At 35.8% G+C, this 16461-nt stretch overlaps 3 protein-coding genes across 3 annotated transcripts; 1 reads left to right on the forward strand and 2 right to left on the reverse strand.

Moving 5' to 3' along the window:
* The first annotated feature begins 5031 nt into the window (after positions 1-5031).
* LOC122016433 (1-deoxy-D-xylulose 5-phosphate reductoisomerase, chloroplastic-like) lies at positions 5032-10156 on the forward strand. The gene is made up of 12 exons (XM_042573732.1): positions 5032-5364; positions 5908-6092; positions 6465-6551; positions 6630-6755; positions 6832-6894; positions 7740-7889; positions 8032-8099; positions 8704-8815; positions 8908-9012; positions 9139-9260; positions 9598-9744; positions 9829-10156. The coding sequence occupies exons 1-12, from the start codon at positions 5280-5282 to the stop codon at positions 9995-9997; spliced, it is 1419 nt and encodes a 472-aa protein (XP_042429666.1). The 5' UTR covers positions 5032-5279; the 3' UTR covers positions 9998-10156.
* Positions 10157-10493: 337 nt separating this feature from the next.
* LOC122014144 lies at positions 10494-11285 on the reverse strand. The gene has a single exon (XM_042570324.1). It carries the CDS (start codon positions 11283-11285, stop codon positions 10494-10496), a length of 792 nt encoding a protein of 263 aa, XP_042426258.1.
* Positions 11286-13783: 2498 nt separating this feature from the next.
* On the reverse strand, positions 13784-16124 carry LOC122017693 (RING-box protein 1a). Its single transcript, XM_042575364.1, has 5 exons — positions 15806-16124; positions 15628-15678; positions 15448-15507; positions 14164-14235; positions 13784-14071 (listed from the first exon to the last, which is right to left on the reverse strand). Exons 1-5 carry the CDS (start codon positions 15960-15962, stop codon positions 14034-14036), a joined length of 378 nt encoding a protein of 125 aa, XP_042431298.1. The 5' UTR covers positions 15963-16124; the 3' UTR covers positions 13784-14033.
* Positions 16125-16461: the final 337 nt, after the last annotated feature.

Genomic DNA, 16461 nt, shown 5'->3' on the forward strand with positions numbered 1-16461 from the left:
CAATTAATATTAGTATTTATATTATAACAGCTAGAACTATTACAACAATGTTAAAAATAAAAATAATTTTAAAAGTAAGATGGAATATGATATTTTTTTATAATAAATTAAAAAAATGCTCCTCGAAGAATCCAATTTAAAAAAATGCACTTTTAATTTTTTTTTTCCCCAACTTTTTGTTAAGTTTCAAGAAATATAATACAAACTTTAATAATTTTAAACTATTCATAAATAGAACATAAACTTTTCCCAACAATGTCAGGATCACAATGAGAATTGTTAGGAAATGGAGGGCTTGGTCGCAATTTTCCTCGCTGCGTGGGGTTGCATTCGTCTCATGGCGCAATCCCACTTGTGAGAGAGTGCGACCCAGTGAATTTGATTGGTAGTCAAAAAGTGTAAGAATTAATTTGTAGTCGAAGTTGATTTCTCCTCTTCAACCAAGTGGGAGATGCTAAGGCATGCCATTGTAGAGGTACGATTTAATTGTTGACATATATAAATATTATTTTAAATTATTTTATGTCCTCTAAATTTAGGATGATCGTTAAGTCCTCGTAATTAACTTCTTTTGAGTGTATTGGACAATTTTAGAAAAGTGGGTAGGGTGGCAATGCCATCTTTTTTTCATTATAAATATAGTAGGTAATATTAACTTCCCTTCTAACCGTCGGTAGTTGAAACAAAGTTCAATAGAAATATAATTACACGGACAGACATGAGGAAATCCTTTACAAAGTTTCACCTCTGTCACTATCATCATTCATACGGTAAATAAAATGGAGCTCCTAGGTCTAAACTATCGGTTGACATGCTAATTAAAGTTAATAAAAAATTATTTCTCAAAAAAATGTGAAATTGTTACATCAACAGCTCTACTAAAGTCGATCCTACAAATATAGAAAAAGATAAATATAGATACACAATTAAAAGTACATGACAGAGATGTTAATCCTAGGAAAATGAGTCCCTCGGTTGATTGTCACGATCAAAAGATTATTCGACGGGATCATTATATCAGTTGAACACCGAGTCTCTCAGTATTGATGAATAACTAAAAATAAGTCAGCACCCTTTAGAGCCAAGTCTTCTTTGTCACTCTAAGATAGCACGATTAACTAGCTTTATCGAATAATTCAATCGATCGAAACTACGGTCCTATCAGATAGACTGGATACCCGGTCTGATCCTGTTTGAATGAGGGAAACTGGAAAGCTGAGGATGAGACGACTACTAACGGGATGAAGACCTCAAAAAATGATCTTGCAAAGTAAAATCAAACCAAGGAAGGAGTCCCTGACATTGGGCATTTGACGCTCAAGTCAGAATCATGAAAAGAGAATGAGTAATCAAGAAATAAATAGATCTTACCTTTCCTCATACCTATACCATTTTATATATTTATTTGTGATCATTCATCTGTCCCTATTTAATGATATTAATTATAAGAGAAAGACTTCTTTATCTTTATTTCTATGTATTAATAATAGATGGAATGTTCTTTTTTGTCTTGACTTCTTTATATTTAATGATAGACGGAATATTTTATTTTGTTTGTTTGTTTCCGCCTGTGTAATGTCATTCCTTACGCCGGACGGATGGTCCGAACGACTCGTTTTCTCACCAACCGAAACAACCAACTACAAGTTTATCGATTCGATTGATCAGTCCATGATGTCTATTTATCTGGCCGATCAGATGATCTACTCGACCACTCTATTATTGATCGAGCTAATCATACAGCCATCTTTAACTAAGACTTTTTTCTTAAACCCCGAAGTTGACCGTCTATTCAGTGAATCATCTTCTTCATTTTTGAACCGTTATCCCATATCTTTATGAACTGAGCCGCATGATCATCTGTTTTTCCGGTAGTTGTGAAGGGCAGAGGAGGAACACGCACGGTCAGATTTAAAATAAATAAATAAAACTTTTTCCTTTTTTTTTCTTAAAATCGAAGGAGATTTGCGTGTGGACAAAGCGACCATCTCGGCCAATCACACAACTCGAATGGGTTTCATAATTTTTGCCTAAAGCATTCAACGCTATTGGACCAACACTGGGCCCCACCACCGCTAACTATTGGTGTTAGATTTCCAAATCTATCAAAAGTTCGATAGATTCGTTTCTTGACCGATCCCAACTTGATTGTCAGATTGTCCATCCCAAGTAATTTGTCCGTTCCGACCCGACATCAGTACAATCGGCTTAATCGATTTAATAATAATTTAAAATGATTTAGTTAGACATTAAGTGATCAGGTGTTTGCCGAGTTAAAGTCAAGCAAAGTGGTTCATTACATTAAAGTTTTCATATAAACCATACTTTATTTACAATTGAGCTAATATAAAACTACCACTTAAGCATACGGAGCCATCTATCACAAATCTATTTGTGCAAACTATTTTTTTCCGTTGATTCTAAAAAAAAAATTTTAAATTATATTGATTTAGTAGAATATGAAGACATGAATAATCAAACTTGACGTTTGAAAAGAACAACGATTGTAAATTTTTATTCCAAAAAGTAAACCTAAAATTACTAAATTATTAAACATGTGTTTAAATAGATTCAACATCTTAAGATGAAAATATTTTTAAAATCCTAATTCGATAAAAATAATAAAAAGATTAAAATTGTTCTTTTACTCTCGTATCATTCTCTCCATGGTAAAAAAATTCACCCTCGATTTGTTGATGATATCATCATTAAAAGCATTGTCAACACGTTATGATCTTTTTAATGTAATACAAAAAACTATTGAATCTATTGATTAGCGTATAAATAGTGAAAATAATCTTCTAAATCTGGTTAATTCGCACATGAATTTCAGGAAATAGAAAAGTAAAATTCATCGTTCCTGAAGGAGATGATGATTGACTCTATAAGATCAACATCGCTCTGATACCAACTGACGCGATAAATAACTATTGGTTATATTGATTCACATATAAATAACATAAATGATCTTCTAAATCTTATTAATTTTGCATAATACCAAAAGATATGCAATGAAACTCAACGTTTGAAAAAAAAAAAACATGACTGTAAATTCTTATTCCAAAAACTAAACTCTAAAACAACTAAACATGCGTTTAAATAGATTTAAGCTAGGGGTATCAATTCGGGTAGGTCGGGTCGGATTGGATCGGGTTGAGTTTTTTTTTTAACCCAACCCGAACCTGAGTTCAACCCAAAACACCTCAACCCGAACCCGAACCCCGACCAACCCGATCAACCCGAACCCGACCCATATAACCCGAAAATCCTATTCAAAATGATTTTTTTGGGCTATTTTCCCTATAATTCTTCACTTTTATCTCAATACTCCATTATTATCATACAAACATGATATTAATATACATAAAAACATCTAAATTTTTTAAATAAAATTTGATTTAACCCAAAAAAAATTCACAAAACCCTATATTTAAGTCAACACGGGCCAACCCGGATCCGACCCAATCCGAAACTTTTTTACTCTCCAACCCTCCAACCCGAACCTGACCCGAACCCAAAAATGTTCAACTCGAATTTGATTTTTTTTCAAGTCGACTCGGATTGGGTTGTCGTGTCGGGTTCATTTTTGACACCCCTAATTTAAGCCCTAACATTGTAAATACAAAACTACCCTCAAAATCCTAACTCAATAAAAAAATTAAAATTATTCTTTTATTTCCACGTCACTTTGGGTTACCTTAGATAAGTTTGATCTCTTCTTGTGTCCAACTACCCAAGATGAAAAATAGGAAGATGCCCTATACCATGAGTTATGGAATTCATCCGAGTAATACTAATTGCTTGTTTAGCAAGAAGAGCATCACTCATCCACATAAAAGGAAAAGGTGCAAAGAGTTATAAAGATAGAGAAAGGATAAATTTATTAAATTATACCATAATTGTGATGATTCTCTCCATTTGCTTCACAGCAAAGGACAATATTCTTTTTTTTTAACTAAAAGGTTGAAACAAAATAATAATAAGACATAGATTGTTTAATTATTTTTTTTTGAAGGGCGATCTGATAAAATTATTAAAATATTGTAGATAAAAGTTAATAAATTAACTAGTGCATGATTGTGATCCCTTGCCCGTTGAAGATAATGAGACAAACTGCCGCATTTGTCCATATCCACCGTTAATTCCAGTGATTGCCATACACAAAACACCTTTTCATGCATTTAGAATTTTTGCCCCTGGTGGTGAGGGTTCTAATCTGAGCAAGTCTTGGAATGGTCAATTTAGTCATATAATTTTTTTTTATTAATTATCCAGATAAATTAGAAATTACTCGTGGGAGGTGGTCTAGAAATTCAATATCTCTTGATTAGGTATCCTATTTAAAAAAAAAACTCTATAAATTTATTACCGATGAGATTAAATTATGAATACTTGAATGACATTCATAATTGATATGAGAGATCAAATGGAAAATATTTTTTGAAAGGATAATGTTAAATGATTCTGGCCAGCTAGAATTTATGCATATATGCATATATAAAGGTATTTTAGTAATATTATATGCATATATTAATTACATGTATTATGATTGAACGATAGAGAATTTTAACTGACCAGATTCTGACTAACAAGATTTATTCTTTTTGAAAATATGGGGCATTCATGCTTGTTTTAGAAAATCTAGATGTTTGGTAGGGTTTTGAATTTTAAGTGAGCTTTGGTCAATTATCGAAATATTTTTTTTTGAAAAATAATAAAATAGCACATATATTTAAAATTATATATATAAAAAATTTAGTATATCCTTTGTTACAAGGGTCACTCATGCAGCATGGATATTGCTATTAAATATACCCAATATAATTCCCACTGCTGAACGTGCAGAGATTATTTTATAAGGATACTTTGGACCGAATCTAAAAATATTAATAATTTTTTAAATTTGGAATAAAATAAAAATAAAATTAATATAAAAACTCGATTCAGAAAAAGGTCTGTAACAGTTTCAAAACGTTATAGAACAATGTAGCAGTTCGAATAAATCACTAGAATGCTATAAATGTATATCAGATAGAGAAAGGACATGGAGAAAGGTGTGTACCGGTACGATTTGCTATAGACGACAACCGAATAACGTCACTGGAGCCCCTGACACTCCAGTGGCCGAGGCGAAGAGGGCGGAGGGCTGACGGAGTAGCCGTATAATATTTTGAGCATCCGCCGCGCTGCGCCCGTTGCAATTCGAGATTCCCCCTTCGTCTTATCCCTCCTCCAACCTCCTATAATTTGCGGAGCGGGAGGTAGTGCGAGTTGCGACGATGACGCTCGGACTGCCGCTTTCGGGAGAGATTGGAGGCGTCTCCTTCTTGGAGTCCTGCCGGGGCGCCTTTACCCAGCGCAAAGGTGCGACCTTTTTTTTTTTTTTTTTTGGTTTTTCTTCTTGTTTGTGAGAATTTGTGTCTGGAGACGCGAGCTGTGTAGTTGGATCTGGTACCTTGGTTTTTCGTTTCCGCTTCGTTGATTTGGGCCGATTTATCTCGAGTTCCAACCTTGTATCAGCGGTTAATTACATTTGGTTGCGATTAGGTTATCGCCCTATCGATTGTTTTTGCATAAATGAATTAGCTGGACTCGAAGAAGGTTTTTTCCCCTACGGCTAGGTCTTTTCAGTGGCTTTTATTTTCTTATTTTAGTTCTGTTCCAGTTCCTTTCCGCAATTGGAGCTTGCAGAAGTGATTTATCCTTTTCTTAATTGTACTTTTAGCTTTTCAAAGTAGTTTTATGAGGAAAAAAAAAATCTTTAGAAAAGGGCATCAATTCCTGAAGCTGCTGGAGCAATCCAGAGAACAAGCTTCGCGTATGCTTCGAACCATTTAAGTGTAGGGGTTTGTTACTTGTGTTCGAACGGATAGCATGTGAATTTTTATTTGGCATTGCCGTTCTCAGTGTGCCTTCCTTTGGGACAAAAACAAAAGGGAGCAAAAATTCAATTCTGGAGAGCAAGTTGTTCCATGCAGCAGGGGCCTCCACCGGCCTGGCCTGGCCGAGCTGTTGAGGAACCGGGACGCAAGACTTGGGATGGGCCAAAGCCTATTTCAATTGTTGGATCCACTGGGTCAATTGGAACTCAGGTATAAAGTTGAAGGCAGTGACAACATATATTTCCTCTTATTGTGTATCTTGTAATATTTTTTTATCAAACTATTGGCACATTGGGGGAATATTTACTGAAGGGATCTCATCTCATGAATGTTTACTTTCAATATTCTAGATGATCTTTTAGAAACTACTAGTTGTTGATCCAAGTTGTTGGATTATTTCTTGCCAAAAAGTACAGTCCCTCTTGTTGAGCTTACTTATCAACCAAGCTCAACAGGATTATAAAAAATACAGAATCACTGTTGTTAGGCTTTCTTAAAGACCTAGCGAAAATGAGTACCACTGTTTTGAATTATGACACCAAATTTTGATACTGTTTCTTTCTTTTAATATAATGTGCACAGACATTGGATATAGTTGCTGAAAACCCAGACAAGTTTAAGGTTGTTGCTCTTGCAGCTGGTTCCAATGTGACACTCCTTGCCGATCAGGTAACACTAGTTATGCTAGAGTTACATTAATGTCATTGTACTGTCTAAAAGTCTATTCTTTTTTTTCCCTTTGATCAGATAAAGACTTTCAGACCTCAACTGGTTTCTGTGAGAAATGAGTCACTGGTTGCTGAACTTAAAAAGGCCTTGGAGGATGCTGAACACAAACCTGAAATCATTCCTGGAGAGGAAGGCATTGTAGAGGTAATTTTCTGTGTGCATATATTGTGAACTGTTTGAACTGTTCTTAAGTTAACATTGTTCTGATATGAGTTTTTAGGTTGCTCGCCATCCTGATGCCGTGACAGTAGTTACAGGAATAGTAGGATGTGCAGGACTAAAGGTAATGCATTATCTCTTAATTCTATCTTGATATTGTTATCTTGTAATTTAGATTTACCTTGATGCATATTTCATAATAGTTTATGTTTTGAATGATTGTGGTGCCACTTAAAACATCAAAAATTCTTTTGACATTGAAAATAAACAATTAGACGATGAACCTTTTTGGTTGACTTGATGCTGCTCTTCTCGACAGGATAGACTAATATTTGATCTGTCAAACTGTATCTTTTGAAATTTGCCTTATTGTAGACAACTAATTAGCTTTTCATTTTCAGAAGGTCATTGAGTAACCATTTGATAACTTAGAAGATTGTGAACACCAAGACTGGCTGGGAGAAACTGAGTATTGACCTTTTTCATAACTATGTTCCTTTGACCTTGCATTAGGTTGCAAATGCTTCTTCAGATTTCATCACAAGAGAAACACAAAGAATATGTGTTGGATATTAAATGGATGTGCATGCACTTACTTTGAATACTCATATATGCAACGAGCTAGTTCAACATGATTCAGCATACCAAGATGTTTATCATCATTGCATTCATTTTTCAATGGCGCTTGTGACACCTGCAATGGCTGAAATTTAAGAGCTTTAGTTCTATAAGTGTTCTATATTCAGGAGAAGAAGAATATCTTGATTGATAGTTTTGAAGAATTCCAGGTTTTTTTAATACAATTTCCTAATTTTTTTGGTTATTTGAAATTTTATATGGTGGTTTTATTGTTTGCATTAGAATTATTCAAAAAGATACATATACTAATGCAAAACACATCTGGATCTAATAATTATTCTCTCTACATTCAGTTTAATGCTTCAAATTAATCCAATTTTATATGATCAGCCTACAGTTGCTGCTATTAAGGCTGGGAAAGACATAGCCTTGGCAAATAAAGAAACTCTTATTGCTGGCGGTCCTTTTGTGCTACCACTTGCGCACAAACACAATGTGAAAATTCTTCCTGCTGATTCAGAACATTCTGCCATATTCCAGGTATTCATTTCTCGATGCATCACTCATTCAATTAGCAGTTGGTGATTTCATCTCCTTTTGCTCCAAAATTCTATTTTTCATTAAAGGCTTGATTTAGTTTCCCATATACCTGATCTTTAGAAAGTATCATTTTTTTTCTTAGTGTATCCAAGGCTTGTCAGAGGGTGCACTGCGACGCATAATTTTGACTGCATCAGGAGGAGCCTTCAGGTATAACAACTGCAAATTAGCTTCCATTTTTCATCTTTTATAAATGACTAAAAAATGCTAACAATTATCTGGTTAAGGCATACATTTTAACAATCTATGTTCTAGACACACAAGAGTGGAGTCCTATGGCTATGGTAGTTGTGTGACAATTGTACGATCAGTCCATTGTTTATGCATTATGTCAGTTAGACAACACTTATCTGAATCAAACTATAAATTGAAAGACGGTTTTACTTCTTATTATCAAATGATGATGAGGGTTATTATTGGAAAATTTAAGCTCTGAAAAAAAAAACTGGCCAGGTTTTGTCAATCTGACTGGTTTGGCTTCTGTGACAAAAATTGACTGCTAGGACCAGTTTTTTATTTGTTCAATTGCACATCTGATCCACTCATAGAACCGGACCGGACTAGGACCTAGCCCTGGTGTTTTCTAAATTCATAGCTAGGAGTTAGACTATTGTAAATGAGCTTGATTCCTTCTTTCTCAAAAACAATGCGAGCCTGTTTATGTTTGCAGATATCAGTAATGCAATTCTCTGTTTCCACCTGTGATTTAGCATCGAGTAAGTTATCGAAACATCTACTTTGGTGTTTGACATAGGGATTTGCCTGTTGAAAAACTAAAAGACGTGAAGGTTGCTGATGCTTTGAAGCATCCCAACTGGAACATGGGAAAAAAGATCACTGTGGATTCTGCTACCCTGTTCAACAAGGTATTGTCAGCATTATCATAAAATTTGTTAGTTAGGATTCGATTCTATACCCTACATTTTCAGATTCACCTAGAATATTCTTTGTCATACAGGGACTAGAAGTTATAGAAGCACACTATTTGTTTGGAGCAGATTATGATAATATAGAGATTGTGATTCATCCACAATCGATAATCCACTCTATGGTTGAGACTCAGGTAAATTCTATCGCAAACCCATTATCTCTGATCTTCGTTATAGATTTTTGTCAACAACTACTGTCATATTCTGGCATAAAGAATGTTAAACTCATAGTTTTGAACAAATTTATGTTTATTATGCAGGACTCATCTGTATTGGCTCAACTAGGGTGGCCTGATATGCGCCTTCCAATCCTTTACACACTATCATGGCCGGACAGAATCTATTGCTCAGAGATTTCATGGCCTCGACTTGATCTTTGCAAGTATGAGATTCTAATCTAATTTGTTACGTATTTGGTTTTTTCATATCCTACATGCATACTGTCTTGTTACAAAGTTACCGCGCCTGTGTTAAATTCCGGAGACACCACGCTTTACCCGGGCCAGCATTCACCGTTGATTTACCTCCTCCTAGGATCCCTGTGGGGCCAGGCCTAGGGGGCCGCTGGGCGGCGGGACCCGCCTTTTTGCACAATTGTTACAAAGTTACCGACATCAACAGCGCGTGAAAGCTTTTGCCATTATATTTAGCATTGAGTGAGGCAATGTACAATCATTGAGTGAACAAACTAGAAAACTTATCGCAAATTTGCAATGCAGGCAAGGCTCATTGACCTTCAAAGCTCCGGACAATGTGAAGTACCCTTCAATGGATCTCGCCTATGCGGCTGGCCGAGCCGGGGGCACAATGACAGGAGTCCTTAGTGCTGCAAATGAAAAGGCAGTGGAGATGTTCATTAATGAGAAGTACTTCTCCCTTATTTCAATTCCTTTGATGCTTCATTCTTACGGTTCAATCGAAGTCGCAAAACATAATGTTCCACTTTGCAGAATCAACTATCTGGACATATTCAAGGTAGTGGAACTCACATGCGATGCTCACCGAAACGAACTCGTCGCCCGCCCTTCGCTCGAGGAAATCGTGCACTATGATCTGTGGGCTCGGGACTATGCTGCCAATTTACAGCTCTCATCTGGCTTGAGTCCTGTGGCTGCTTGAGACACACATTTCCTTTATGTAGACTGCTGGCCTCTAAGCTAAATTATGGTCAATTCCTAGAGTCAAATGGTGTTATTGTGATTACAATGCACACATTTGTATTGCTCAATCTTTAGGTCTCATTTAGTTTGCATGAATAAATATTTAGCCATTGACTTAGTCCCATCTCCCATGTCAAACTCTTGTGAAGTTCTATCATTTCTTTAGCTTTCAAAACAAGTTGGACAAGCTCTTGATAGAGACCTCTTCATTTTTAAGAAATAAGAAAACCATTAGAAGAAATATAATTTAATGGTTAGTGGGTTAGATTCAATATTCCACAATAAAATAACCTTGACCTTATCCAAGTGTTGAAAATTTTTATATTCATTTATTAATTTAAAATTTCTGATTGAAATGGTTAATTATAAAGATTTTCTCATTTTTGGACACAATGAATTTCAATAAGAATTGTTTTCTCTACAAAATGAGATGAAAAGATAATAATGGATATTTATTAATAATAAAACGGGTTTCTTTTATGGGTATTATGCGTCAATGCATTGGCAGGAGCGAACAGCCCCAGTAGTTCCTGCCTGTACGGTAAGAATGACCGCCGCGGTCCCTTCACCGCCTGTTTGTTTGCTCCCTTGCCGTATAAGGGAGGGTTGGCGGTGACCGCATCAGCCTCCGCCGCCCGCGGCCCCTTCTTCGAGACCTTGTTGGAGATCATCTTCTTCGCCGACGCCGACCCCGGCGCCGACGCCTCGATGAACACGAACTTATCCCTCCCGTCGCTTTGGCTCCGTCCGATCGTAAAGCTCCGGAACAGACCCCGCAGCGTTCCGGTGGAGGCGCTTTTCTTGCACCGCTCCGGCTGGTGCTCCTCCCGCTCCACCTCCTTCTCCGCGATTAGAAGCTTCCGGATGGGTATCGTGTCGGCCTCCGGCTCCTCCGGCTCCTCCGCTTCCGCGGGGCGGCGGATGAGATCGCGATTGAAGACAGGGTAGACAGGGAGCATCCGCCCGCCGCAGAAGATCTCGTCCGCGTCGGCGCAAGGAAACCCGAAAGCTCCATTCGATTCGACGGAAAACTCGAAATCATCGCTGGAAGCGTCGTATTCTTCGTCGTCGCCGTCGGCGGAGGCTTTGACCGGCGGAGGCAGCGTCTCCAAGCGGTGAGCGACGCCGAAAGTGGGGGAGTCGGAGCCATCGTACGCTGCGTTTTCGTACTCGACGGGTGCTCTTCCGAAGCTGGGGGACGAGGAGAAGTAGGGAAACGTCGCCGGCGGCAGGCGTTCAGTCGCCATCTCGATTTCCGATAAGATTTGAGAGAGAAGAAAACGAAAGACGATGACTTTTATAGAGGGAGCAGGAAGGAAACCTTGGGAAGTAAGTTAGTATTCTCAACCGTTGGATGCGATTTATCGATTCTAGAAGTCCGAGGGGTCGAATCTGGACCGTCCGTGGGATGGACGAACTGCTCACTGTGGACGCGTGGAAAGTTTAAAACTAACGGTGAGGACCGCCGTTGCAGTCGTCGATGATTTCGGTTGGTGCGGACGCACGACGTGGGGATTTTAGTTCCTGTACGCGGTCGCGTGCTCCCAACCACGTGAGTAGTCTTCCAGAAAGCTTTTTGTTTTTTTATCTCGGATGTAAATATTTTTTGAACGGTAAATTTTATTGGCCAGCTAATTATAATATATATATAATTAATATATATAAATATGATATTATTAAAATATCTTTGATATAATTTATAAAATATATTAAATTCTAGTTATTAAGTATTATTTTTTTAATAATATTTGAGTTTCAAATATATTAAATGATGCAGTGCAATTCTGGAAAGAGCCGCCTTTGTTTTTTTTTTTTTGTGTGTGCGCACAGCACGAAATTGATCAAATCGGCATTAAATTCTACGAATATATAATTTATTCTATTGAGATATCATGCGTACATTGATCGATCAGTAGCTGGGGACAACTCACTGTATATAATTTGCTAATTTAATGTGACCCAAAGACGTTTAACTGTCTCTCACATGCCTGTAGTTTAATTTTAAATTATGATGTATTTATAATTAAAGGATGCTGGACGACGGACCGTTAAATTATATAAATCATTAAAAAAAATTAAAAGACATTTTCAATACTACAATAACTAATACAACACGTTAACATCTATTAAATAGGACAAACTCCAAAATGCATCTCTAGTTTATTCAAATACTTAAAAAGAAAAAAAAACAAAATTAAAATCCATTAACTTTTTTTTTTATCGAAGTGATGCCCCACCCCGTATAAGATCAATAGAGATCCTCTGGTCCATAAATTACAGACCAAGGGATGGTCCACTGATGAGGACCCTTGATTTAGATGGACCCCGCCTATTTAAAGATGAGGTCCATCCAAATCAAGGGTCCTCATGTAATGGGTCATCTCCTGGTCTGTAATTTACGGACCATAGGATCTATTCTCGTATAAGATACCCCACACCATATAAGATGACACGAATATTTTTAAGTAGATAAGTACTATTCTCATTATTATCCCATCTACATGTTACATCTTCCGCCTAAATTTTGAATCAGTCGGAAACATTGTAGTAATTACAAAACTGTAAACGTTACAACATGTGTAGCACATACAATTTCGTATCTACTATAATAGGGAAGATACCGTTAATAATGAGGACTAAAATTCTTTAAAATCTTAAAAAAAAAAAGCTTTAAACGATATCTTTTGAACATAAAACTGGATCGATTACATCTAATAGCAAATGTAAATATCTAAACGAATTTTAATTCGATATATTATGTCCCATGATTCAATCTTAATAAAAAAATTATGACATTTCAAAACTTACAAGTTATAATAACTATAATTTCATAACTATTATAATTATATGACAACTAAATTATAAGAGCTATGAATTCATAGCAACTACAACCATATAACATAGTAACAGCTAGTAGTTTAGTTTCATCAAATCCACTTCAAAATTTAGATGAAAAATATAAATGAGGGATAATGACAGAAATAATATAATAAAAGATAGTTTAATAATTATATATGGGATGGGGCGCCATAAAAAATTAGGAATCTTGATGATTTCAAAAAAATAAAAATGGCCTTTTAATTTGTGTACTACTAAAAAACTACTCCATTATTGCAATAGCTACTACAACTATATAATAACTACTTAAATAATTGCTATAATAATTTTAAAATAATTTCAACTAACTTAATATAATTTTAATAATTTTAATCAAATAAAAAATATTTTTAATATAATAATATTCTATTTATCATGCGAATTTCATGAAGCCTTCTAAGATACCTCGTTCCATCACATTAGGAGAGCAAGTCAAAATAGGAAAAATAATTGATAAACTAACTGAAACGACAAGACTTCCTATAAGTCTTGATTTAACCTTTTGTAACAAATTCCAAGTTCCCGAGGAAGATAGCAGTTGAATGGATTATTTTCCAACAGGACGTTGGAAAAACAAAGACTCATTTCTGCACTTTTCTCGAAGCATAACTAAACCATTGAATACTAAAATCTCGCTTTGGAAAGAAAAAAGAAGTGAAGAACCTTCTATCTTTTCAAACACACTGCGAAATTGTCATCAGGAACATTCAAATAGATTATAAATATTATTGCTATATTGACCAACAATTTTCCTAGCTCTCCCTCTATCCTCTAGAACTTTTATCTCAGCCTAGAAAGAACAAGGTGGGCATAACCTATAATAGCACATGATGAATAAAGCATTCTGAAAATAGGGAAACACATTAAATTGATCACACAGAACAAGCACTTAATTATATTATTCCTACTAAACAAAGATTAATAGTAGAGTATGAAACCACACATACAGCATAACAACTACTTTCCTCAGCATTAAAACCAATTGGTATTGAAGGAATTTGCAGCAAGTTGGCATAATTGTAAACAAAGTGCAAGTCGAGTAAATACGAGTTTTAGTATCTTCTGGATGATCACTACCGCAGAATCCAAACTGCCTTGGAAACACCTTAATGATTATTCTAGTGACCATATTTCTGGAACTCCCATTCGCTGTTGTCTGTAATGAAGAAAAGGTATCATCAGGTAAAAGTATGAGAGAAATGCAGCAGAAAAATCTGAGATCAAGTGGCGGGAGACAAGATTATTTACCCAAGGGACAGACTTGGCGAGTTTTAAGCCAACGACTGATACAGTGGAAATGGAAGGCATGATTGCAGACGCCTGTCCGAACCAGATAATATTGAACACAGTAAATAAAAGAAAAGGAAACAAATGTCAGAAATTATGGATGATCAAAGGAAACAAGTGGTGTATGCAAGGCGTTGTAAATGTGTATCTACAAAATTACCAAAGCTATCTTTCTTTACATAACCAAAAGTCTGAGTTGGTAATGAATGTAAATTTATGTAATAATTAGCTTGACATAGTGAGAATATTTATATATATATAAAAGGTTTCAAAAAGTCATCAATTAGGCCAAAATCATTGTGGTTATGTGATTTTCCTGTAAATATAATGCCTTTTGCCTGTAAATAAAAAGGCTATGATCCTGAGAACAAATCCTACAAGTCTGAAACATCTCAACCATATCAAACTGCAATCTGTTTTTAAGGTCCAATCATAACAAAATTAGAAATGACAGAGAGAGACCCTTCATACTCTTGTGACAACCACAGATGCAGTCTGAAACAATGCTTCTATCAGATGTTTGTTCATACCAAACAGGAGATAACATAATAACATATGTTGGGAACAAATAAGACAGAAAGTCATGTCGGGAATAAATATGACAGAAAGCGCCCTCTACTCTACCAATATATCTCTAGGACTTAGATCCAGAATGCAGTCATTCTTCATATGCATAATTATCAAATCACATGCCCTAAACGTAGTCATAAAGGGAAGATATAACTATATTTATGTTTCTTCCCATTCCCTAGGAAATTTTATTGAGGCATTATACTTTTAGTTATAACTTATTCAAGTATCAGGACAATATAGCGGTATCGTATCTGATATTTTACAGTACACTTTTCTGATTGGTTGGATCTCAAAATTATCCCTAAAACACACTTCATATACATTATCTCATAATCCTAAAAGTTCTCTAACTCTCTTCCTATCAAAGTGTAAACTATACATACCAAACGCTTTCCGTATGCAAGTGCAAACCATACACCCTAAAATCAGCATCAAGTTCTCTTCAAAATGCACTCTAAGATAACAATTCTATTTTGTGATAATATGAAAGAGACAAAAAAACAGTTTCCTTGTTGGTCTGTAGGATTAGTTATTGGCTGAATTTTTTTCATGCAATAAAAATATAAAATTAAACTGAAATTTTGAAAACAATCGTAGAACAAAAGAATTGGTTGTGCCATATACTCAGAAGTCCTTCAATTTGTTGTTAAAATAAGAAAACGCGAAGCATACCCCAAGCCACTGTGCACTCCTCACTAGTCGCACTCGCCTGGTTAGCCTGGCACTCGATGCCTGCAAACAGACCACAGAGTACCAAATCAAAATCCCTATAATTTAAACTGAAGAAACACTAAAATGTGCAACATAAAGGCTGCTGAAAACCCAGAAATCACGGGAAGTGAGAGGACTCACAGAGATCCATGATGTGATTCCTACAAATAGCGCAGTTGTCCACCACAATATCTGCAAAATACAATAAAATTAGTATTATCTACTCGGAGGACTCAAGCACGGAAAATCAAAGAAATCAAACAGTCAAGAGGAGAATCCAAAATAGAATCCATCAAAAACTTGTGACTAGGAGGCATACCCCAGGCCCAGAGGGAGACAGCGTTCCACTTCTTGATCTCGAACCTCTTCGGCTTTTTCGAAGAGGAGGAAGCGGCGGCGGAGGACGATCCCGCGACGCCGACGCTTGAACCTTCACCGACTGGAACCATGTCGACGTCCGTGTCCATAGAAGCCATGGATCGAAGGAGGGTCGGGATTCGGCGGCAGCACGGAGGAGGAGAATTACAGTGGGTGACGTTTGTCTCTCTGCTGGAACCGAAGTGCTGCCCTAACCCGCGTCCCGAAGGAAATTGGAGAAAAGGATGAGAGGCAGATCGAACCCTAAAAGTCTCTGAAAAACTAATTTGATTAATCAATTGTATTATTTATAGCTAAAGGTATATAAGGCTAGGCATGTGTAAATACTTTTTTTCTAAACAGAAAAACTAATAGTAAATTTAACAACCTGTTTTAACATAAAAATAAGAATAAAAATGAGAATAAATTTAATTACTTATTCTTATATTTTAAAAATAAAATACTAAATCTAATATCTCATTCTAAATAATAAAATTTTAAAATAAAATACTAATAATAAATTTAATGGTTTATTCTAAAAAAAAACTATATTGAACTCGTTATGTGAATATATTTATTTGAAAATTGTATATTCCATTGTAGAGTAAAATAATTGTG

This window comes from Zingiber officinale, chromosome 8B (assembly GCF_018446385.1).
Source record: "Zingiber officinale cultivar Zhangliang chromosome 8B, Zo_v1.1, whole genome shotgun sequence".
Lineage (NCBI taxonomy): Eukaryota > Viridiplantae > Streptophyta > Magnoliopsida > Zingiberales > Zingiberaceae > Zingiber > Zingiber officinale.